The sequence below is a fragment of the Mirounga angustirostris genome, unplaced genomic scaffold (genome assembly GCF_029215605.1).
Source record: "Mirounga angustirostris isolate CCGP_5_RB_7025 unplaced genomic scaffold, mMirAng1.0.hap1 SCAF_1, whole genome shotgun sequence".
In the NCBI taxonomy this organism is placed as follows: Eukaryota; Metazoa; Chordata; class Mammalia; order Carnivora; family Phocidae; genus Mirounga; species Mirounga angustirostris.
This window is the reverse complement of record NW_026991709.1, coordinates 165,646,490-165,669,729: the sequence shown is the minus strand read 5'-3', so window position 1 is coordinate 165,669,729 and position 23,240 is coordinate 165,646,490. Positions and strand designations below refer to the sequence as shown.

Genomic DNA, 23,240 nt, shown 5'->3' with positions numbered 1-23,240 from the left:
TTGGTTAATACTCTTCCTGTTTGTCTGGACTCTCATGTGAAGATTTCCATGTTGAAAATGGGAGCCTTGGAAATCAAAAACACAAGAGATAACGTGTCTTGGCAAGGATGTGGAGGAAATGGGACCTTTGTGCACTGTTGGTGGGAATGCCAACTGGTGCAGCCACTGTGGAAAGCAGTATGGAGGTTCCTTAAGAAATTAAAAATAAAATTACCACATGATTCAGTAATTCCACTACTGAGTATTTACCCAAAGAAAATGAAACCACTAATTCTAAAAGATATAAGCACCCCTATGTTTATTGCAACATTATTTACAATAGCCAAGATATGGAAGCAGCCCACGTGCCCACTGATAGATGAATGGATGAAGATGTTGTGTATACATAAAATGGAATATTACTCAGCCATCAAGAAGAATGAAATCTTGCCATTTGCAACAACATGGATGGGCCTAGAGGGTATAATGCTAAATGAAATATCAGTCAGAGCAAGACAAATACCACATGATTTCACTCATATGTGGAATTTAAGAAACAAAACAAGAAAACAAAGAAAAAAAAAAAGAGACAACCCCCCCAAAACAGGCTCTTAAATACAGAGAACAAACTGGTGGTTGCCAGGGGCGGGGGGCCAGTGGGGATGAGTGAAATAGGTGAAGGGAATCAAGAATACACTTATCATGGGGCGCCTGGGTGGCTCAGATGGTTAAGCGTCTGCCTTCGGCTCAGGTCATGATCCTGGAGTCCCTGGATCGAGTCCCACATTGGGCTTCCTGCTCAACAGGGAGTCTGCTTCTCCCTCTGACCCTCCCCCCTCTCATGAGCTCTCTCTCTCTCAAATAAATAAATAAAATCTTTAAAAAAAAAAAAAGAATACACTTATCATGATGAACACTAATGTACAGAATTGTTGAATCATTATTTTGTACACCTGAAACTAATATAACACTGTACGTTAATTATACTTGAATTAAGAAAGAAAGAAAGAGAAAGAAAAGGAAGGAAAAGAAAGAAAGAAAGAAAGAAAGAAAGAAAGAAAGAAAGAAAGAAAGAAAGAAAGAAAGAAAGAAAGAAAGAGAAAAAGAAAAGAAAGAAAAGAAGGAAGGAAAGAAGGAAAGAAAAAGAAAACAGGAGCCCTGATCTCCGCTCCCTGAGAGTCAAGTCATCCTGCTCCCCCTTTCAGCTCCCTCAGCTCAAGCATGACCAGCGGCTGATGGGCAGAGACCAGCCTTCCTCCCTCCCCCACAGAGGTCAGGAACCCCGGACTCAGCAGTAGCAGATGGAGGCTCAGGACCAGACATGATACCTTCCTAGGCTCCTTTTCCTACCTCATAGCCTTTCTCTCAGCTTCTGGTACTTCAATTGCCAGAAAACACCCATCTGAAGGTCTCTTAAAAGATAGCCAAAGCACTGGGCAGTCCAGAGACCTGTTTAGACCTCCCTGCAGCTCTGGTGGCTAAAGATAGGGGCCCAACCCCAAACCACGGCAGAGCCTGAGCAGAACCTCCTGTGCAGAGCTCCCAGGGGGACCTTTAGTTGCATCCCATGCATCTGCAGTGATGCTCAATGAACCCAACCAGCTACGCCCACCTCATTCTATTCCGGATTCTCACAAGGAAGTGGACAGCCTGTGCCTCAGTTTCCCCTGTGGCCCCTCTCCCTGACTTTTGCCTCTCTGACTGGACTCTGGACTCTCTGACACCCTCCAGTGGCCTCCTCTCAGTCCTAAGTCTCACTAAGCTCTCTGACACTCAAGACCCAGTTTCTTATGTATTTATTTTTATGATCTAACATTTTTTGATAGGTAATAAATGCACACGGTTAAAGAAACTCTAACAGCCAGCAAGGTAAAAAGTAAAAATAAGTCTTCCAAGCTCCCAGAACCTCACCCAGAAGCAACTGCTATTAGGAGTTTCTTTTGATACCTTCCAGAAACAGTCTATGAATACACAAACACACATTTGGATAGCATATATTCTTTTTTTTAACACAAATGGAAGTATTCTATACCCATCTTTTCATCTTGCTTTTTCCCACCTAACCATATGTTTGAGATTCCTCCTTTGCAGTCACAGAGGTCCTGCATCCTCCTTTTTTAACAGCTGCCTGAAGTTCCACATACCCAATGTGTCATAATTAATTAAACAGCTCCATAGCAATGGACATTTAGGTTGTCTCCAGTCTCTTAACATTTCAGACAATGAGGGGGTGAACATCCTACCCTGTCACTGTGCACATGAGCAAAGACCCTTGTCCGATAAATTCCTATAAGCAGCTCTGCCAGGAAAGCCCTGCCTCTCAAACTCCCACCAGCCTTGCCTTCTCAGCCCCTGCCCCAGCCGGCTCCCCACACACTTCTGACTCTAGCTTCCACTTCTCAGTGACCTGCAGCCGTGTCACCACTTCGGCAGTCCTCTCCTGGGCTCTGTCCTGCAGTACTTGGAGCCCCAGCTCAAAGACCTATAGCTCTGGCTGTTGCAAAACAATACAGTTTGAATGTCTCCTCATCACATCAAACTCAAATTATCCAAAATCAGATCTGAAATTTCCCTCATCTCCTTGAGTTTGGTCAATGAGATAATACTATCCCAAGCATGGCAATGGGAAACCTTGGAGTTGTTTCTGAAAAAAAAAAAAAAAAAAAAATGTTGGTCTTTCCCCTTCAATCCAATCTGTCACCATGTCCTGCCCTCAAACTGCTCAATCTTGTCCGCTGACTCTCTCCAGAGAGTCAGGTAGCAGGTAAGGCTGACTCTCTCCCCAATATCTATCCCCAGCACTCTTTCTGCTTCCTAAGAGAGCCATGAATTTGGCTCTTTATTGATTCCTCCAGCTGTATTGATTCCTCCCGCTCAGCTTCCAGGGAAGCTGACCCCATCCCAACTCGAGACGGTAGATTATTCTGGTATGAACTATTAGTCCAGGGCTGAGCATGTGACTTAACTGGATGGAAGAGAAGGACTTAGATGGTTGAGCGAAGGTTTTAGCTTTTCTACTGAGGACTCCAGTTGTGACCAGCAGGCACCTTAGGACCAGAAGAGGAAGTAACCTTGGGTAGCAGAGCAAAAGAAATCTGGCTCCTTCATGAGCTGCTGAGAAACTGGTTCAACTGAACCCAGAGCCTGACCCCAGGCAACTTCCACTTCTGTGGTTTTGCTGGTTAAGCCACTTGAAGCTACAGTTTTCTTTTACCCGCAGCCAAAATCATCCTAAGCATCTGTGACCACCAGTCCCAGAACACATCATCATTGCAGGACCCAGACTTCTAAAGCTGTGCCTTAACTAAGTCTCTAACTCTAGTCCCCAGTTCTGCATGCCTTTGCCAGTGTCATTTTGTATTTTATTCCCTCCAGAGCCTCCTCAATCCCTACAAGATCACGACCAGCTCTTTAGCTTGACTTTTGAGGTTCTAGGTGATTAGCACAGGCCTGGTTATACAGTAGAGAGGGGCTGAATTTTGGAGCCAGAGACCAGGATTGGAGATGGAGCTTTAAGCCATTAAACCTCTGGACATCTCAGCTTCCCTGTGTATAAAATGAGCACCTGTTTCTGTCCTTCTTTGAACTTATTAAGGGAAGTGTAATGACCTTGCTTGTTTACATGTTAATTCATTGATCATTTGTTTTCCCCCCTTGAATGAAGTCCCCATGAGCACAAAGAGATATTCTCTCTGATGGCAGATGCTCAGATATCCCAGCTGCTGGGAGGGCTAGCAGCAGACTGCCCCTAGCCAAGAGTAGCCTTCAGGGGCGGCCTCGGTAGACAAGGTGACATCCCTTCCAACGACTGACAGGTTCTGTCTGAAGACAAATGTGGAGAGAGGGGGGCATAGAGGTCTGCCTCTCCCCTCTCAACTGGGACAGCTCTGAAGAGCTGCTCCATCTTGACCTGTTCATAGAGCTGTCCAAGATGTCTAGCAGGCTGCCTGCAACATGGCTTGACTTCTCCCCGCTCCCTCCCCTGCCCTCCCAAAGTGTGGACCCCAAGAATGCTCCCTCGCCATTCTGCTAGATGCCAACTTCGGCCGTGTCAGAGTCTGCTTCCTGGGTTTCCCACTCCCATGTCCCTGTAACACCACAGAGCCTGTGGCATGGTGGGTGCGCTCATTAAACACGTCTGTTGAATGAGTCTGTGAATGAAGTGAAAGTTCCTCTAGCCTTAGTAGGATGATGTCACAAGTGTCACAGAGTCCCTGTGAGTATACAGAGAGATGACACTTACGGGAGCACCCGGCACCAGGCCAGGCACAGATGAAGAGCTAGCAGCAGGCTGAGTGGACACCCACCAGATGCCAGAGACAAGACTAGCAGGTTGCCCAGGAAAGGAACATAAAGTTGAATTTTTAATCAGCTTTTCCCCTTGAGAATCTCCCAGTTTGGTAGGTCAAGGGTCAAGAACATAAATAAGACAGGAGGCCCACAGAGCTACAGAGGGTGAAAGATGAAGTGATGTGGGATGAAGTGATGAAGAGGATGGGGGGAGTACCACCAGGGCCGTCTCACTTTGCGTGAATGGCCAGAAATGGCATGGTAGGTGGGGGAGGGGGGGCACAGCCTGAGAAAGGGCAGGAGACTGGGCCTAGGGCAAAGTTTGGTTTGCAAAGAGACTCGCACAACAACAGAAGAGCAGAAAGTAAGCTTGAAATGGTGGCTGGGTCAGATCACCAAGGCTAATGGAGTGCAGGCTTCATTTGGAGTAGAACTGGGAGCCATAGAAGGTTTCTGAGTGGGAGAGAATGGTGACCAGAACAGTGCTTGAGGCAGATGAAGACACTGGTGTGCAGAGGGTGGACTGCAGGGGAAGGGCTGCAGGTCTGGTTCTTGTGTTTTCTCTGCAGGATGGTTAAGCCTCCAGATGGAACCCGCCCAAGTCTCTGCTCATCTGCCCCGCAGCACCAAGCGCTGAGCTGGCCACAGAGCAAGCCCTCAGCAAATCATTACTGAACTGCACAGAACTCAGAGACATTTTATTTTGTTATGGTTGGGAATGGAAATATTCTCAACTACACTTCCAGAAATGACTGAATGAATGATGAACCCAAACCAAACATTCCACCAGGAACAGGGGGCCAAAACCCTGATAATGTCTAAAAGACCATTACACCCAGCCCTTGGGGACCCAAGTGGCAATGTATTAGCACTCATTTGTCCGAATTTCTAGCATGACTTTCATGCCTGTAGAGGTTGGGGGTGGCAGGCTGCTTTTCTACAGGAAGTGTGCACACTGTAGAAAACAATTCTACCTGACCAGCAAGGGCCCAGCCACGGCAGCTGGGGCTCCTCGGGGTTGAAGGGCAGAGCCCTGTCTCTCTGACCGAAATAAGTCTGTAAAAATCAGGTGGCAGGTGTCTCCGGCCCTTCCTTTTTCTTCTGCCCACAACTCATGCCAGTTCAACTTCCTTTCTGGCCATGTAACTCTTTGAGGTGGGAGCGGCGGCAAGCGCATTGAGGGGGGTTAGCAGCATCCCGTGCCTCTAACCACTAGATGCCAGTAGCATTCCCCACCCCCACCCCAAGCTGGGACAAGGAAACCGATATCAGACACAGCCCAGTGTTCCCTGGGGTGCAAAACCGCCCTGGCTGAGAACCATGGCCCTAGACCGAGGACTCCGAGTGGCAGCTCTTCTCTGGCCTACAGACCTGTTTTATTTGGCCTTTCGGTGTTTTCAAAAATCTGACTTGTTTCTCAGCATCTAAAAATCAGGAAATTCCCTTTATAAGTCTTGATTTTCAGCCTCTCTTGAAAAAACTAGGAGACCTGGCAATACCAAGTCCCCACTTGGGAGTATGGCTCCCCTCTAGATGAGGCTTGTGCTCTCTGGTTGGCCGCGGTGCCCAGCATCTTCCTTCACCTGTCCACGTCACCCATCTGGCCCATGGAGGCATCTGAGTTTGTGACCCAGAAACCAGTGGGGTCTCTCAGGGGGTGGCCCTCTGAATCCCCTGGCACCTGTCAAGGATGGTGATCCCAGACCTGCTAAGACGGACCCTGGGAGAGTGCCTTTTTACCAAGTGCCCTGCTCCTATCCTGACGCTTGAGAGCCACTGAAGAGTCTGGCTTCCGAGACCCAGCCCCCTGGCTCCCCCATAGACCCCAACACCATTGCCTGCTGCGGATTCTCAGAGCCCCCCCGCCACCCCGTATCCATCCTCCTGCCTTCACTACCTCCTCTTGTACCTGTGTGGCCAACTACTGAATACTTACTGGATACCAGCCTCAACTAGGTACTAAAGACCCAAAGCTGAATGAGACATGGTCCCTGCTTTATCAACTGCAGCTAGCATTTATGAAGTAATTTCCATTTGCTGAATACTGTCCAAGGTCACTTCCCATACATTATCTAATGAAACCTTGAAGGTAGGTACTATTATTATGCCCACTTGACAGACGAGGGCTGGAGGATCAGAAGGGTGGAGCGACTTGCCCCAGGTTGCACAGCTAGGAAGTGGCAGAGCCAGGATTCAGCTTTTGGCTGGTCCGACTCCAAAGATGGCCCTTGTGCCTTTTTGTGGTCTGCTTCTGTAGGCCTAGCATGAGATGCAGGCACACAGATGAAAGAAGCCATTGCAATGCTGTAAGGGCAATGAGTCCAGGCCACAAAGAAGGTACAAAGGAGGGTGTGCCCTCTGGCAGGACACCACCTGCCTGTCCAATGTACTTTCCCACCGTCTGTGCAGGAATCTGCATCCCTGGCCCTCGTTCCCACTTGTGGGCAGACCTAGTTCTCCTTAGCCTGGTCCTTCTTGGCCCACCTGCCCTGCTAGAAAGAAACCAGCCATGATGACCACCTCTCACTTCTCCCTTTCTCCTTCTTCTGATAACAGGAGATGAGACATGGTGGGACTGACCCCTGGCTTACATTGTCATACAGGCTGGTCCATCAGTCATGGGACCCGGTCTGACCAGAGTGCTCCAGCACCTTGTGTCTAGTGACTGGGTCAGAGACAGAAATGTATTCCAGGGGCGCCTGGGTGGCTCAGTTGGTTAAGCGACTGCCTTCGGCTCAGGGCATGATCCTGGAGTCCCGGGATCGAGTCCCACATCGGGCTCCCTGCTCAGCGGGGGGTCTGCTTCTCCCTCTGACCCTCTTCCCTCTTGTGCTCTCTGTCTCTCATTCTCTCTCTCTCAAATAAATAAATAAAAAAGAAATGTATTCCAGGCTGAGCCCATGAGAATCTTCCCCAGGAGCTTTCTAACAACCACACTCTCAGATCCTCACTCCTCTGGGGTTGCTAAGCTAGGATGTCAGCAGTCTCAGGATGCCTGCAGCCATCTTGCCCACCACAAGATGAGTCAAGGCCTTGACAACAGGATCTTTGTCCTGGATCTAGTGAAGCTTAAACAAGACTTTACCTCTGGACTTTCAGTTTAGAGGGTCCAATAAATTGTCATTTTTTGCTGATGTGAAATAATACTGAAATAATCTGTGCTTGTGTCAGTCTAAATATACCAGAATACCAGAATATACCAGAGCAAGAGAGCCTTCTGAAAACCCTCCACCAAGTACAAGCTTTCTTGCAAAAAGACCAATTCCAACCAATCAGAGCATAAGCTCCTTAAAGGCTGGGACTGTGGCTTCCCGTAGTTCTGATCACAAAGACTTGCATACAGAGGAGCTCTATAAATGCCTGGTTATGAGCTAACTAATACGCAGAAGCAATAGGAAACCAAAAAAGGAGTAAAAGGATATTTTTTGAATCTCTTTCATTTTTTTTTCCAAAAAAACCATACATTCATGTCAACATGGGATCAACTGGCAAAAATTTTTTTGACACAACAGTTCCTGAGTGAAATCAATTTATTTGCTCTGTACAAAACCTTGCCATGGGTGACTGATTTATTTTTCAATGCAGGGCTAATCATGCTTTTGGGGGAAAACCCTCAAAACTGTTACTATAGGTCCTGGGACTTTATGAACTGTATTTGAGAAGTTCTATTTTAATTTATTTTTTTTAACATTTTATTTATCTATCTGTCTGAGAGTGAGAGGGAGAGAGAGCACAAGCAGGGGAAGTGGCAGGCAGAGGGAGAAGCAGGCTCCCTGATGAGCAAGGAGCCTGACGTGGGACTCGATCCCAGGACGCTGGGATCATGACCTGAGCCGAAGGCAGCTGCTTACCCGACCGAGCCACCCAGGCATCCCAAGTTCTATTTTTAAAAAGCAAACTAACAGGTGGGTCATTTCCAGTGCTAAAGTCTAGAAAAAAATAATACCACCCTAAAATGTTGGGTTTTAATGACAAGACTCCCTCCACTTCTCTAAAGGAGACCATTCTAAACAATCCTCAAGAAAATGTTAAAGCCAGGAGTGAGATGGAGGCTTCCTCAATTCTCAGTTATCCACGGGGCCTCTCTTCCACCTGGGCAGGGCTGCTCCAGCAAGGTTTATCTCTCTTTGCTCGACTAGGTGTTCTCATGTTGGGTGACCTTTGGGGACAGTTCTTGGCTTTCCTAGTTCTGGGGTTCCAAGCAAACAATAGGAAACAACCAAACCACATAAAACAAAAATTTTTCTCTCCTTTAGTTCTAAATCCCACTGTGTTTCCACCCTCCTGCTTGTTTTCTAAGAAAATAACAAAACTTGAGACCCACAGATGTTCCCTATTTAAATATATGATATATGTACCACTGGCCATCTCCCAGAGCAATTGTGCTCTTATTTCCCAAGCAAAGGCTAAAAAGGCGTGTCTCAGAGGGGATGCGGCTCCTCTAGATTGTCCTGGAAGGTCAGCTTATGCCTGGAAACAGCAGTTTGGACAGCTCTCTGGCTGTTTCTCCCAGCTGTGTCCTAGCTTGCCAATAACGGCTGCAGGAGTTCTGCCACGTCCCGGCCCCTTGTCCCCAAACATCATCCGTAGCCTAGTCTCTGTTCCACCTTCCATCTGAACCCTCGTTACTCTTCCCCCTCTCCTCCATCGTCCTCCCTTCCCTCCTCCTGGACACCTCCCTGCTTTTTCTCCCCTTCCCACACTAGTCTATGTCTCCTGGTGCTGCAGCTCCAAATGCTGTCATGTGCATGTCTGTGCAAGAGTCTGGACTCTTCCCCCTGTTGCCGGGGGGTGGGATGAGACTGCAGGAAGCAGGAAGGCCTGGGGACCACTCATTAGACATTCTTGGCAGTGGTGGGCCCCACCGATGCATACCCGGGAGCCCAGCAATGTCACCGTCCTCCCCCTGTAATCACTCCCAACATCACTCTGGGATGCTGTTTGCACCGAGGGCTTCCATTTGTAGAAATGCTTACAATAACAGGTCTGAGGAAGTCCAAGCATACCTTGGAATGACTACGAGCAAGTGACCTCACAGGCTAGGAGTTTCTGGATCTCTACTGGTAATACTAAGTATTATGATTAATAATACTTATTATCATTGTTAATAATACTGCGTTGGACTATTACTACTAATAATACTTGTGAGTATAGATAATGATAATAATAATCGCTATTGTGCATTAATCTCGCAGCATGTGCCAGGCCCAATGACACCTGCTTTGCAGACAACACCTCACTTAAGCCTAATATCAGCCCTCTGTGGGAGGCACCATTATTAACTGCCCCCCCTTAAAGGTTACAATACAGGAGCTCAGGGAGGGTGAGTCATTTGTCCACGACCATAGAGCTGGTAGATATGATTCCCTCAACCATTCACGCTGCTTCCTCCACTGGGAGGGTTAGCACTCTCTGCGCCTTTAGAATTTTTTCCCCCAAACATTCCAAAATAATTATAAAACATGGGTACTCCTCTGCCTTTGGTATAAAAAGCATACTGACATTTACAAGGCTCTGCTTTGGATCATCGTAAATATCAGATAACACACAGTGCCGAGTGCCATTTTACAAAATCTTCTGTTATCTGTGACCAAGTCCCTGCCCTCCCCCAGGCCTCCAGGTCAAGGCAGAAGGAGACAGGGTGGAATGCTAGCCTGAGTCTCTGTGGAGGCAGAACATATTCAGGAGTAGCCTTTCTGGACTATGTCCCTGATGTCAGCCTACAATTTTTTTTTTTTTGCCTTGAATTTCTCACAGATATGGAGAGAAAAATTTGGAGTGACAAGGGGAGTCTTTGTGTCCTGGGGAGCATGACAAAGCTATCTTCCTGAAAAACCAGTACCTATGAAAACCCAAAACCAATGAGTTTTGAGCTGTTTTTTTCCCTTCTCTACATGATCTTCAAGATGAATACAAATGTTGTCAGGCTTATTTGTTGGATTCAAAACATGATTAATCGCTTATTACTGCTGCATCACTGACCCAAGACATCACTTTCACCTCCTTGTCATTTCATCATCTAATCTTCTATTTCATTTGCATTGTCTGTGAACAAGATGTCATGAGGATTGCGTTGGCACTTCAAAAATGTCTGTACCCGGGGCGCCTGGGTGGTTGTCAGTTAAGCATCCAACTCTTGATTTTGGCTTAGGTCGTGATCTCAGGGTCATGGGATTGAATCCTGCATCAGGCTCCACGCTCGAGATGAAGTCTGCTTGTCCCTTTCCCTCTGCTCCCCGCCCCCGCTTGCACCCATTCACCCATCCACCAATCTACTCATCTACCCAACTCCTCATCCATCTATCCATCCACCCATCTACCCATAAGCCTACCCATCTACCTCTCTACTTGCCCATCCATCCCTTCCTTCCTTCCTATCTCTTCCCATATTACCCTCACTGATCCAGGCCCCTACTACCCTTCACCACCAATCTGTGCATCAGTGTGTTGTGTAATAACATGTAACTGCTCTCCCTGAGTCCAGCATCTCTCTTTCAAAGCCATCAGATACACCAAATTAATCATCTTTAAACTTGGCTCTGACTATGTCATCCACTATGCAAGAACCTTCAGTGGTTCTCCAGTGTCTAGGAAATAAAGCCCAACTTCTCATTCTGACATCCAAGGGCTTCCTTCATCTGTCTCCAACTGGCCTTTCCTTTTTCCCCCCTTAATTTCAGTTCCCCAATATTTCAAACATCCAGGTGAGTAGAGTGAACAATAATAAATGCTCGTGAACAGGCCATCCAAACTGGATTTTTCCCTTTTGGCTTCAAAACTACTCTTAGAAAGCAAAATGTTACAATATTCAGATACAACTGGAGCGTTTTGTCCCCTTTCTTCCTCCCTGATTTCTCAACTGCTACTCTGCAGCTAGTGAGTCTTCTGACACAGCCCACCTTGGCATAGCTTTAGGTCACATAGCTGTCTAACAGTATAAACAATATGAACAATTACTTCCTGTTTTAACTTGTTTAAAAACATGATAGCTCACCTTGCTTTTTTCACCCAACACTGCATTTTCCAGTTTTATCCACATTGATACATACAGATCTAGTACCTTCATCTTAGGGATTGTATGCTAGTCCATTGTATGACTATCTATAGCTTATTTAGCCATCCCCTTTGTGATGGACATTTAGGTGATTTTTCTTTGTTTCTTTACTATAAACACTACTGTAGCAAACATCCTCATATAGGGGGGTGTGTGCGTGTGTGTGTGTGTGTGTGTGTGTGTGAGAGATGCTAGAATATTTTTATAGATTATACTTAGAAGTAGAATTGCTGGGTCATAGGGTGTACATCTCTTCCTTCCTGTTGCTAGACCCTGCCCAATTGTTTTCCAAAGGGGTTGGACCCATTTGCATGTTTACTAGGAGGTTTTGAGAGCCCATGTTGCTCCACATGCTTGTCGGCACTTAGGACTGCCCTACCAATCTAATGTGAGTCAAACTGTGTCTCATTTTGTTTTCTCTTTACTTATTTGTTGTTGTAGGAAGATTTTTTTATTTTTATATAATGGCATTTATCAGTATTTTTCTTTACAGTTTGTGCTTTTTTATGTTTCCTTTAGGCAAAAGAAACATTCCTTTTTATCTTTCTTCTCCTACCACCAAGGTTTTAAATATCACCTCCTACATTTTCTTCCATAGTTTCAAAGTTCTGCTTTTTACCTTTAGTGCTTTAATCTATCTAGAATATATTTTTGTGAAGGTAGAGGTCTTATTTTTCTAGGTAAAAAAATATATATGTATGTGTGTATGTGTAAAATCATTTCCTAAAAATAACCCCCTAAATGACAACCAATGGAATCCACTCTATTTCTAAATAGTCCACCCACCCCCCTGACCAAACCGGAATGCACCATTGTCACCTACTGTGCTCTCATTTGCAAAAGGTTCAGTTCTCCCATTAGTCAGCTGACCTAGTGCTGCTCTAGTACCTGCTATTTTCCCGACTATCACTTTAGAGGAAATCGCAATATCTGATAAGGCAAATGCTTCAACAAAAATGCAAAAAATAACCTACAGATCTTATTTTCTTATCACACTGAGATAAAGTAAGTAAGTAAAAGCAAGTACAAAACGTTAAAAAAAAAAAAAAACCTTTGGAACTAAAATAAACATAATTCTGAATAATGCATGGGTCAAAGAAGAAGTTGCCATGGAAATTATGAAATATTTATATCTACATGACAATGAAAGCATCACTCATCAAAACTTCTAGGCTGCAGCTAGCTAATTTGTAGCATTAATGGCATTAATTTTCAATCATTCTTGTTTTCTTATGCATGCACTTTTTAAATTACATTTTCTAATTGGACATAGCTGACACACAGGAACATTATTAATTTCTGTAACCAGCCATCTTGCTGAATTCTCTTCAGCAGGAAGTATGATATTTGCTGTTGGCTTTCAGTAAATACCCTTAACAGGCTAAGGGTGTTCCTATTGATTCCTATTTGTTAAGAGTTTTTGTCTTAAATGGTGAAAAGTTAGAAGCATGCCTTTTAAAAGTCAAGAATACTTGTCCATGATCCAAGCCTGGGTGGCTCAGCTGGTTAAGCGGCCTACTCTTGATTTAGGCTTGGATCATGATCTCAGGGTCCTGGGATTGAGCCCCACATCAGGCTCAGCACTCATCGGGAAGTCTGCTTCAGGATTCTCTCTCTCCTTCTGCCCCTCCCCACACTTGCTCATGTGCTCTAGCTCTCTCTAAAATAAATAAATAAATCTTAAAAAAAACCGGCAAAAGTAAAAGTCAAGAATACCACTTCTCTCCCATTTCCCTTCACACTGTACTAGATGAAGGTCCTAGCCAATATAATAGGGCAAGAAAAAGAAATAAGAGGTTATAAAAGAAGAGACAAGGCCACCATCATTTAGAACTAATCAGTGAGTGGTTTCCTGAGCATATTTTCTTATTACTGACGCTTTGTTTAACCTTTGTGCCCTGAATAAAATATTCCTTCATTCCATCTCCAAACTTAAGTCTCACTATGTTCTCTCTCAAAATCCCAATAACCATCCTAATAATAGCTAATATTTATTGATTGCTTACTGTGTATCAGGTAGTTGTTTTATATCATCTTTTTTCAATCCTTACAACCCCACAAAGGAGGTTATTATTAGCTTCATCTTGAGAATGACAAAACTCAGAGATTAGGCTGAGCTCACATGGCCAGAAAGTGGTAGAACAGGGACTGAGCCAGAGAATCTGTCTGCAGCCCTAACCATGGCACTGAACAGCAACACCAACCTACCTGTTCATGATGCAGGACCCAGACATTTCCGTCCACCAGCCTCTGCTTTGGTCTGGATTCCTGTGTCTGACTTTTCTCAAATCCCTGCATATCTGTGGGGACACAGTGATGTGCCACCCAGGTCCCTTTCAGGAGTAGAGTACTTAGTTCCCTAGCTGTGAGGAGTGCTGTTGGCACTCTATTGGGGCAGACACCCCAGCTGTTTGCCCTCCTTGGAACTGCCTTAGCTAAAGAGGTATCTGCTCAAGACCATGACCCCTTCTGGGAGCAATAAGAACGTATAAAGACCCAGCCTCCTCGCTCCTACTCAGGAGAACTCAGAAGGGCCACCCCAGCTTTGGAGCTCCCCCAAGGAGTCAACTGAGGCTTTAGTTGTGATTGTACCATAGCCCAACTTCTCCATTCACTGATTCCTGCTTTCCTTCCTTTCCTTCTGCAGGTGGGGACCCCCAAGAGTACTCGCTAATACACTCCTGCATTATAATCACTCTCAGTCGGCTTCCTGGGGAACCCATACTGGAATAAATCCTAATCCTTCAAGACTCACTTCAAATGCTGCATCCCCAACATTCAACCTTCCCTGAGCCCCAACCCCCAGCCCAGATTAGAAGTCCTCCTCCCTCCGAACCCATGTCCCTCTCTGCTGTATTCGAATCACAGCTACACACCTGTGTCTTTGCTTCCATTCTACAGTGTGATCTCCCTGAGAGGGCACTGGGTCTGACTCATCTCTCTTCTTTAGCAACTGTCTGCCACCAAGCATGGGCTCCATTCAGACACATCTGGACTCAAATCCCAGCTCACCTTTATCAGCATCAGTTCCCTCATCTATAAAATGGGATGATGACAGCATCTTACACTTAGGCTTTAAGAATTAAATATCTATAGAATGCTTAGCCCAGAGCCCAGCACACAGTCAGCACTCGCTGTTTGCTTTCTATCATTATTGTTTACCTACTGTCATGATGATAACACTGATATATGTTTATTCAGTGAGTCGAGAATGCCTGATGGTGACCAGCTCAGCAGGCTCTACTAGCAGAGTGAGTGTTCACGACTTCATCTCCCTGGTGGCCAGTGGAGATTGGCTGAAGGTTTCTCATTCCCTTGGCAGCTTGCCCATTTTGCTCTCTCTCTCTCTCCATGCAGGCCTCCTAGCTGGACCCGCCAGCATGCAAACCCTCACTCTCTCCTGCAACCAAGAAATAAAAAATAAACTTGGCTTTGAATCCAAGGCCATTGGTGCTTTTGATCTTGGTTACAAAGCAAGGCAATTATTGGACACAAAAGCCTTGATTTATTTATGAAATGCGACGGACATCTTCGAGGCGGGAACGAGAAAGCTCACTGAAGACCGAGACCTATTGCCACACAGTGAATGGCTGCTTTCAAACACAAGCCCCCCAGATGCCTTCTCGTCTCTGCTGAGAGTCTTTCCTCATTAGTGCTTCCTCCAGAACACCGCAGTTCCCAACAATCAAATTCACTTCACGGCCAGGCAAGTAATTAAATTCTGCAGGCATCACAGCACAGAATAATGGATGGCTATTGTTAAGGAGGCTGAGACTGAAAATGGAATGAATGGGCTTCCATGCCCCGTCTCAGACACCGTAGGGGCAGGAAGGGAGAGCAGGCAGGGCGCAGATGGACCCTCCCCACCGGGGCTCTGCAGGGGTTAGTGGACTCAGCACAGGAGCTGGAGTGGAAAACCTGCGTTCGGGGCCAGACTCTGTGCTGACCAGAGGCAGGCCTCAGTTTCCTCACCTGTACAACGAGGAGGTAAGTCATTCTCCTTGTGTGGTCCCCAGACCGCAGCAGCAACCTCACCAGGGAGCTTGTGAGAAAGGCAGATTCTCAGGCCTCTCTCCACTCTCCCGAATCAGCCACTGTGGCGGTAGGGCCCAGCAATCTGTTTAACAAGTCCTCCAGGTGGTGTTTTTGATGCTAGAATTTGTGAACCAGTAGATCACATTTAAAAATGAGGTCACAAGTTCAAATGCAGAAAGGGCGAGGGAGGCAAAATAAAAGAGCCAAGCGGGTGTGCTACACCAGACAACAGCAGGGACCCTAGCATGGTGGGGACAGTATGCCCTGCCTAAAGGGGCTAGCAGCTACTCAGTTCCAGCCAACTACTACCAAGTATGGACCCATGTGGATCTGATATTGGCAAAGCTTCTTCTTCTTTTTTTTTAAGATTTATTTATTATTTGAAAGAGAGATCGTGGGGGGCAAAGGGCAGAGGGAGAGAGAGAATCTCCAACAGACTCCCCGCTGAGCATGGAGCCCAACGTGGGGCTCGATCTCATGACCCTGAGATCATGACCTAGGTCGAAATCAAGAGTCGGATGCTTAACTGAATGAGCCACCCAGGTGCCCCTCAGAGCTTCTTATTTTTGAAGGGAAACACAAAGTGCTGATTTTTATGTGAAATCCCACAATTTTTAAATATTGGTTTAATATCTCTTAACATAGTGAGGGCCATGCAGATTATCTTAAGAACCTAATTCAGCTGAAGCGTGCCATTTTGCAGCCTCCCTTCTGAGTTGCCTTGGACCTCCATCCTCATACACTCTATTCACTGTGCTCTTGACTTTCTCGGAACACTGAACTCCGAACCTCCTTTCCCCATTTGGCAGACTCCTATTCATCCTTCAACACCCATCTAAAACGTCATCTCCACTGTGAACGCATCCTCAACCCTCTGACCCACTTTCCACCTCTCCACTAAGAAGGTAAGGAAGACTCAAACATGGGGTTAAAGAATTGACACACAGCAGAAGGTAACACAAAGGGAGACATGGAGAAGCTATAAAACAGGCTTTCCCCACAGAGGAGGAATTAGGACCTCTTGGAAAAGTTACCCTATTGCTGCTTGAAAAATCACTTAAATAAAAACACTGATCCCATTTGACCAGACTCTAACAAAATGGAGTTTTAAAAGACCAAATATAAGAAACAAGTGCAGAATTCGTAAGATAGATTAAAAAACAGTTGGCATGAAAATACCCAGGGATTCAAGTGGGGAGCTCAGAGGGGGGCCAACCATGTGATGAGACTAAGGTCAAAAAGGCAAACGCCTGCATAGGTTTCATTATTAGAAATAATGTGGCTAGGGAGCCCTGCTCTACTCTTAGCTGGTCACACCTTCCTGGAGTATTCTGAATGGTTCTGAATATTAACTTGTGCAGGCTGGGGAAGCCTGAGACATGACCTAGGTGAGGGGGAAAACACAAAGCCAAATCACAGAGGAAAACTGAAGTGACCTGGACTATTTACCCAGAGGTGGAGAAGACCTGGTTGGGGGGTCATGATTTCTGTCCTCAAGCAAAAGACAAGTTTCCATGTGGATTGATCTGTGTGGCCCTCAGGATGGGACCAGGACCATGAGTGTCAACACTGAGATTTCATCTCAACACTAGGGAGAATTTTCTGTTGATGACTGTCCCCAAATGGAATGAGCCATCCTGAGAGGTAATGAAGACCCTTTATGAGGGACATCTAGCAGAGGGAGAACAACTACAGAGGATGATAAAGGGACTGGAACAGAGGCCTGGTGGACATCTATTGTTTTATTTCTCCCTTCTTTTTTTTTTTTTTTAAGAGAGGGAGACAGAGCAAAAACAAGAGCAAGTGGCAGGGAGGGGGGGAGGAGGGGCAGGGAGAGAGAGACTCTTAAGCAGAGCCCGATGCAGGGCTCGATCTCACGACCCTGAGATCATGACCTGAGCCGAAATCAAGAGTTGGATGCTTAATTTACTGAACCACCCAGGCTCCCCTCTCCCATCTTCTTGTAAGAGGACTCCATGGGTTGGGTGGAGTTGAATGCACACCTGGCCTCAGGGGTGGGGATGTTTCCAGGCCCAGTCAATCAGAGCACTGCATCTCGCTGGCCGCTGGTGCAGCTGCAAGAGTGTGAGCCCATGCTGGGCAATCAGAGCCCAGAAGACTCCATTCTGGGAGAAGGGCACTCTCACTTTCCACGGGACTTGAAGCAGGTGGGATGGGAGCCCAGAGCTGCAGGGGGCCATGTGGTTGTCACATGGAGAGAGACTACGAGAGAGCCCTTCACCCCACGCCAAAAAAATGTTAGAAAACAGAGAAAATTGGATCAGAGTTGCAGAGAGATGGAGTTCTTTTGTGCCCCTGAAGCCAGCCAAGGCTGGAGGTAAGTCCTTTTCCTCCTGCAAGCCAGCTGAGACGGGTTTCTGTTCTTGGCCACCAGAAAAGCCCTGACCCCTAGGATGGCCTCTAAGATCTCAGCCAGTTCCTTTTGCTATGACAGATCTTTATCTGACACTTAAAGCAAGGGCCACCTGCCCACAAGAATCTTGGGACAGCTTGCGGAATTTGAAGTGCTGCCTCTAGTCGTCCGAAGAGACTGCACTGCTAGAGGGGAACTGGAGACTCATGAGGAGGAAAGTTATTAAGTCAAAGAGCATCCTGAGTCAGGGAGAAGTTGGCAGACAGAGCTGCTGCCCCAGACAAGCCCAGGAAGGACATGTGGCCTGGAAGCTACTCCCACCCTCTGCAGATGCATGGGCAGAGCATGACTTGGTGGGGTGGTGAAGGAACACCCACCCGAGTGCTACCACCAAGCTCAGGAATGGGGAGGGGGTCCCATTCTTCAGGATCAAGATTGAGCCACCATTTAATGAGTACCTGCTGGATGCCAGACCTGTGCCAGACACTTGGCCTGCCTCGGCTCTTCCAAGCAGCCCCTGAAGTGGGAGCTGAAGTAGGCAAATGCGGAGGTTCAGAGACTTGCCCAGGTTCACGAGTCAGTGAGAAGCAGTTCTGGGACAAACTCCCAAAGCCCAGCCATACTGGGCTCCTGCTGGTGGCAACCACAGGCCAAAAGTGGACAAGTCTAGGTTCTCCTGCAGGTTTGCAGGCTGGACCTCCTCATCTGTAGAATGGGGTGACTGACGATACCCTCCCCAGTCTGACCAGAAGCTGGCCTCCCCGTTGTTCCGAGGTCTGCGGGATCTATTAGTACAGAAGGAGTGCAGCCTCCGTGCCGAGGTTATCTCCAACTGATGTGACACAAAGGGCCGGCACTGTGCTAAATCAGCCAGCCAGGCCCATGCCCAGCTCTCTCCCGGCCCACAGGGGTCAGGTCGCTTCCTTTGTTCCACCGGCCCCGGCCTGGTAACAAGGCAGCCAGAAGCTCAGCTGTCGACCTTGTTTCATTATTTTCTACCCTGTTAACCTCCATCACCAGTGACGCTGCTGTCAGCCTAAATGAGAATTGAAAAGATTGATCTCACTTGTCCCAGGGCTCAGTCAGGAAAAAGACCCTTCATTTCCTAATGGCCCTGATGACCCTTTCTCTGTGAGTCCCTCCCACCCAGGACAAAGATGTGACAGTAGCAGCAGGCGGGGCCTTGGGGCCAGAGCGAGTGATCGGCATCGCCTCAGCCTGGCTTTGCAAAGCGCTGTTTTTTTTTCCTTTATTGCCCTGTATTTACCTCCCTAATTACGTTTGCTTACACAAATATTCAACTTGGATGACGTTCTATAAACACAGCCCCCGCAGGGGATCAGCGCATATTGTGCCGTGGAAGGGAATGAGCCTGTGATTACAGTTCCGCTGTAGAAGTCGTCCTCCAAGTGGACAGTCCAAATACAGACCACAGACAGATTATTACATTTCAAATCAACTTGTCCTCTTACCTGTGCTTCTAGCAATCCCAGGTCACCTAATCCCTAAAATTGGCCCCTGGCAAGAACAGACGAGCTCGATAATTTTATTTTATTTATTTATTTATTTATTTATTTATTTATTTATTTATTTATTTATTTTTAAAGATTTTATTTATTTGTTTGAGAGAGAGAGAGAATGAGAGACAGAGAGCATGAGAGGGAAGAGGGCAGAAGGGGAAGCAGACCCCCGGCTGAGCAGGGAGCCCGATGTGGGACTCGATCCCGGGACTCCAGGATCATGACCTGAGCCGAAGGCAGTCGCTTAACCAACTGAGCCACCCAGGCGCCCTTATTTATTTATTTTTTAAAGATTTTATTTATTTTTTTGACAGAGAGAGACACAGCGAGAGAGGGAACACAAGCAGGGGGAGTGGGAGAGGGAGAAGCAGGCTTCCCGCAGAGCAGGAAGCCTGACGTGGTGCTCAATCCCAGGACCCTGGGACCATGACCTGAGCCGAAGGCAGACACCCAACGACTGAGCCACCCAGGTGCCCCTCGATAATTTTAGTAGTAACACTCTTATGGACTGGTTGGTACAATGGTAGCTAGCTTTCCTGAACACTCACTCTCGGTGCCTTACTTGGGGTCAACACCCTCTTAATCCTCCCCACTGCCCTGTGGGCCTTTTTATCACCATCTCACAAATGGAGAAACTGAGGCACAGAGTTAAAGTAACAACGCCCAAAGACACACAACTGATAAATGGTGGAACCAGGATCATGAATCCAGAAATTTAAGAACTCTGGACCCAAAGACCACACCCCTGAGCCACTCCCTTAATAATATACGTATCCCTCCACACCCACACAGTTTCCTTTAACCCTCACACTGCCCCTGGGAAGTAGTTGATCTTAACTCCTTTTGATCGACACAGAAGATGAGGCTCACAGAGGCTAGAGGACTAGCCCATTCTACAGAGGAGAAAACTGAAGTCCGTAGAGGTGGGTTCAGTTCTACAAACATTTCCACAGCATCTACTGTTTGCCAGGCACTGTGTAAGGAACTTGGGAAACAGAGACCTCGGGGCACATATAAGTGACTGCTTCCTGCACACTTGACTTCTGGGCATTTATATGGGTAAAACCTTCTTAAAACAACCGAGCACTTTGTTAAAAGCCTTAAGAATGGGCAAACTTTTGACCCAAAAATTCTTGTTGCAGAAAACAACTATAGGATAATAGCAGTGAATGTGACAAAAGTATATATACAAAGCAGCTCACCGCAGCGCTATTTAGAAGAGTAAAATAATGGAAATAACTTAAGTGTTCAACAATAAAAGATTGGTTAAATAAATTAGGGTAAGCTCTATCATGAAATACTATGGAATCATTAAAAATGGCACAGAAATAAATTTATTGACCTGGGAAAATTTTGTAATGCAGTGTTATTAATTTATTAGGTGAATAAGCAGACAGTAAAATCATATATGCAGTCTCATCTCATTTGGGAAATGTATACTGGAAAATGTATACATATGAGAACTTACAGAAAATGTATTTGCCTATGTTTGTATAAAGAAATCCCTATGGCACCAAAGTGATTATTGCAGTGATAATATTCCCAGTGATTTTAATTTTTGTGTGTGTGCTCATATCCATTTTTCCAAATTTCCTATAATGAACATGTGGTACTTGCCAACTATGCAGAGATTTTTATTTTTGTGCGGGTGGTGGCTGAAGTGGCTGAGGCCACCAGCCATATCTAGGATTCAGACTCAGGGTCTGGGACACCACATCCAGCCCTCGGCCCCTTGCAGCCTTCAACACACCTGCCCTCCTGGTCCCATGCCCCCAAACCAAATCCCACCCTGGCTGGCAATTTTGTAATGCTTAGCTTGGGGCAGAGATATCTGAGCAGGTGGAGTGGCCCCCTTGCCCACCTTTTTGAAGAGTCTGATGACATCCTCACTGATCTGTGAGAGGCGGACGATGACATTGTTCATGAAGATGTCATTGAGGGTGGCATGATCTCGACTCTCCCGCCTGGTCTGATGCAGGACCAGATACCAACAGTTCACGGGCGAGAGGAGGTACTGGTCCTTCCTGTGGAAACCAAGGCAGCTCAGGTTGGCTTCATTGGAACTGTCATCCACACAGTGTTCTGCATTGTCATCCACCGTAGCTCTTTTGACCCTCATGGGGCCCTTTCAAGCTCAGTTTCATTAGAACACGTTTACAGCTAGTGAAGCAATCGCCCCTAAGGTCCCAGAGCAGCACTGGGGCCAACTCCAGGTCTTTCAGCTCTAAGGCCTAACACATTCTCCTCTCCCCGCGGCATGTGGCATCTGCTATGTGTATCACTCCCTTCTGGGCAGAAGCTGACTTCCCTGGGGCTAAGAAATACTCAACCAATTGTGTTTAAAATACTCGTATTAGTTCTAAAATTATGCAGTGGAAAAACAAAAAGTGGACTCCTCCTTTTCCCTTCCCTGCCTCCCCCAACCCCTTTGTCCTCTCCCAGGGCCAGCTTCTGCCTTGGCCTCTTGGAAACACATGTCTTTGTCTCTCAATGGAACTGGGGGCTTGGAGGGTTTCAGGTTCTGTATTTGGGATGATGTTAACCCATCTCCCCAAATGGGATGCTTGGGTAAAGTACATATAAGACAAATAAACCTTTCTCCTGTAACAACTGAGAGATTTTTAGCATCCTCTAAGATGGGTGTTATGCTGAAACAGGGGTTCTCAAAGTGTGGTCCTCAGACCAGCAGCAACATCACCAGGAATCTTGTTAGAAATGCAGATTCTCAAGCCCCACTCCAGACCTGCTGAATCAGAAACTCTAGAGGTGGTAGTCTGGGTTCTAACACGCCCTCTAAGGGATTCTGATTCACACTAAAGTCTGAGAACCACAGATCTACCTAGCATACTTTCCCAAGGCTTGAGAAATGGGATGTTTCTGGAAAATGAAATGAGAGACTATCCCTCTCTTATCTATGCTTTCCCAAAGGCCCCTCTTTTATCCCCAGTAAAGGGTATATACATCCTGTTCTCCAGGAAGAAAGAGGGAAAGGTAATTAGAACCCAAATTCAAACCCATAATCTCACGTTGCCACATGTGGTGGTATGCTGTGTTCCTGCCCTCTAACCCTGATTCTGCCCTCACTCCACTTCCCAGGGTGGGAAGGAGAGGGTGGATAGGCAGGATGTGGAGGACAGGACCTCCTGAGGGTGGTGGTCTCCAAAGTCCCTCCCAGACCTGCATTGCTCCCCTCGTGCCCCCAGGGTGGGCCACCTCCTAGAGCTGACCACGGACATGCTCAGCCACCAACTAGCAGTGTTTTTGAGGAAGGGAATTCTGCTGGCTCTCACTACGACCACATCATCCTCCCATAGCCAAAGGGATGTGCTGGGGGGTGCAGCCCTGACAGCCTCTGGGCATCTGTAGCACCCCCATGCCCCACACCCCATCCCAATTCCTGAGCTTGGGAAGGACAGGTGGAGGGGGTGCTCCTGATTTACAGGAATTTTCTTGCTATTACCAAATGAGCTAAAAATCTATCTATGTAGCAGGAACTGGGGAGAAGGGAATTTGGTTTAAAGGATGGTTATGGTGGAAAATGCCTAAAGAAAAGGGCATTTTCAAGGGAAGGGATAGGCTGCCAAAGAAAAAATGAACAAATTGCTCCTTGCTTATAGCCTAGAGAAAAAGCTAGAACATGAAAATTCAACCACCCCGCCCAAATCCCTCAGCATTTCCTCTGTCAGGTCTCAGGTGGGCTATGGGTGGCAGTGACACCGATGTACCTTGGAGGGGCTCCTTCCCAAGTGGCTGAGGCAGAAGGAAGGATTACAGTGGAAGGTGGTAAAGTGCTATAATAGAGACACATGCAGAGCATCAGTTCTGCTTGAGAAGTTAGAGAAGGCACCACTCTCCTCCTGTGCTCTCCACATCCCAGGGACACAGGCCCCTTTCCTTTGTGCCAGGTTCCCTCCCGCCTGGGGCCCTCACACATGCTGTTCCCTCCATCTGGAATCCATGAGCCCCAGCCCTTCTCATGATTGCCTCC

The 23,240-nt window shown here is 46.8% G+C and overlaps 1 protein-coding gene across 1 annotated transcript in view; it reads right to left on the bottom strand.

Moving 5' to 3' along the window:
- Positions 1–23,240, bottom strand: part of SRGAP3 (SLIT-ROBO Rho GTPase activating protein 3) — a 244,116-nt gene that overhangs the window by 88,136 nt on the left and 132,740 nt on the right. The window contains exon 3 of the mRNA XM_045861921.3: positions 21,114–21,276. Within this exon, the coding sequence (XP_045717877.1) occupies positions 21,114–21,276 (163 nt within the window). The remainder of the gene's footprint in view (positions 1–21,113; positions 21,277–23,240) is intronic.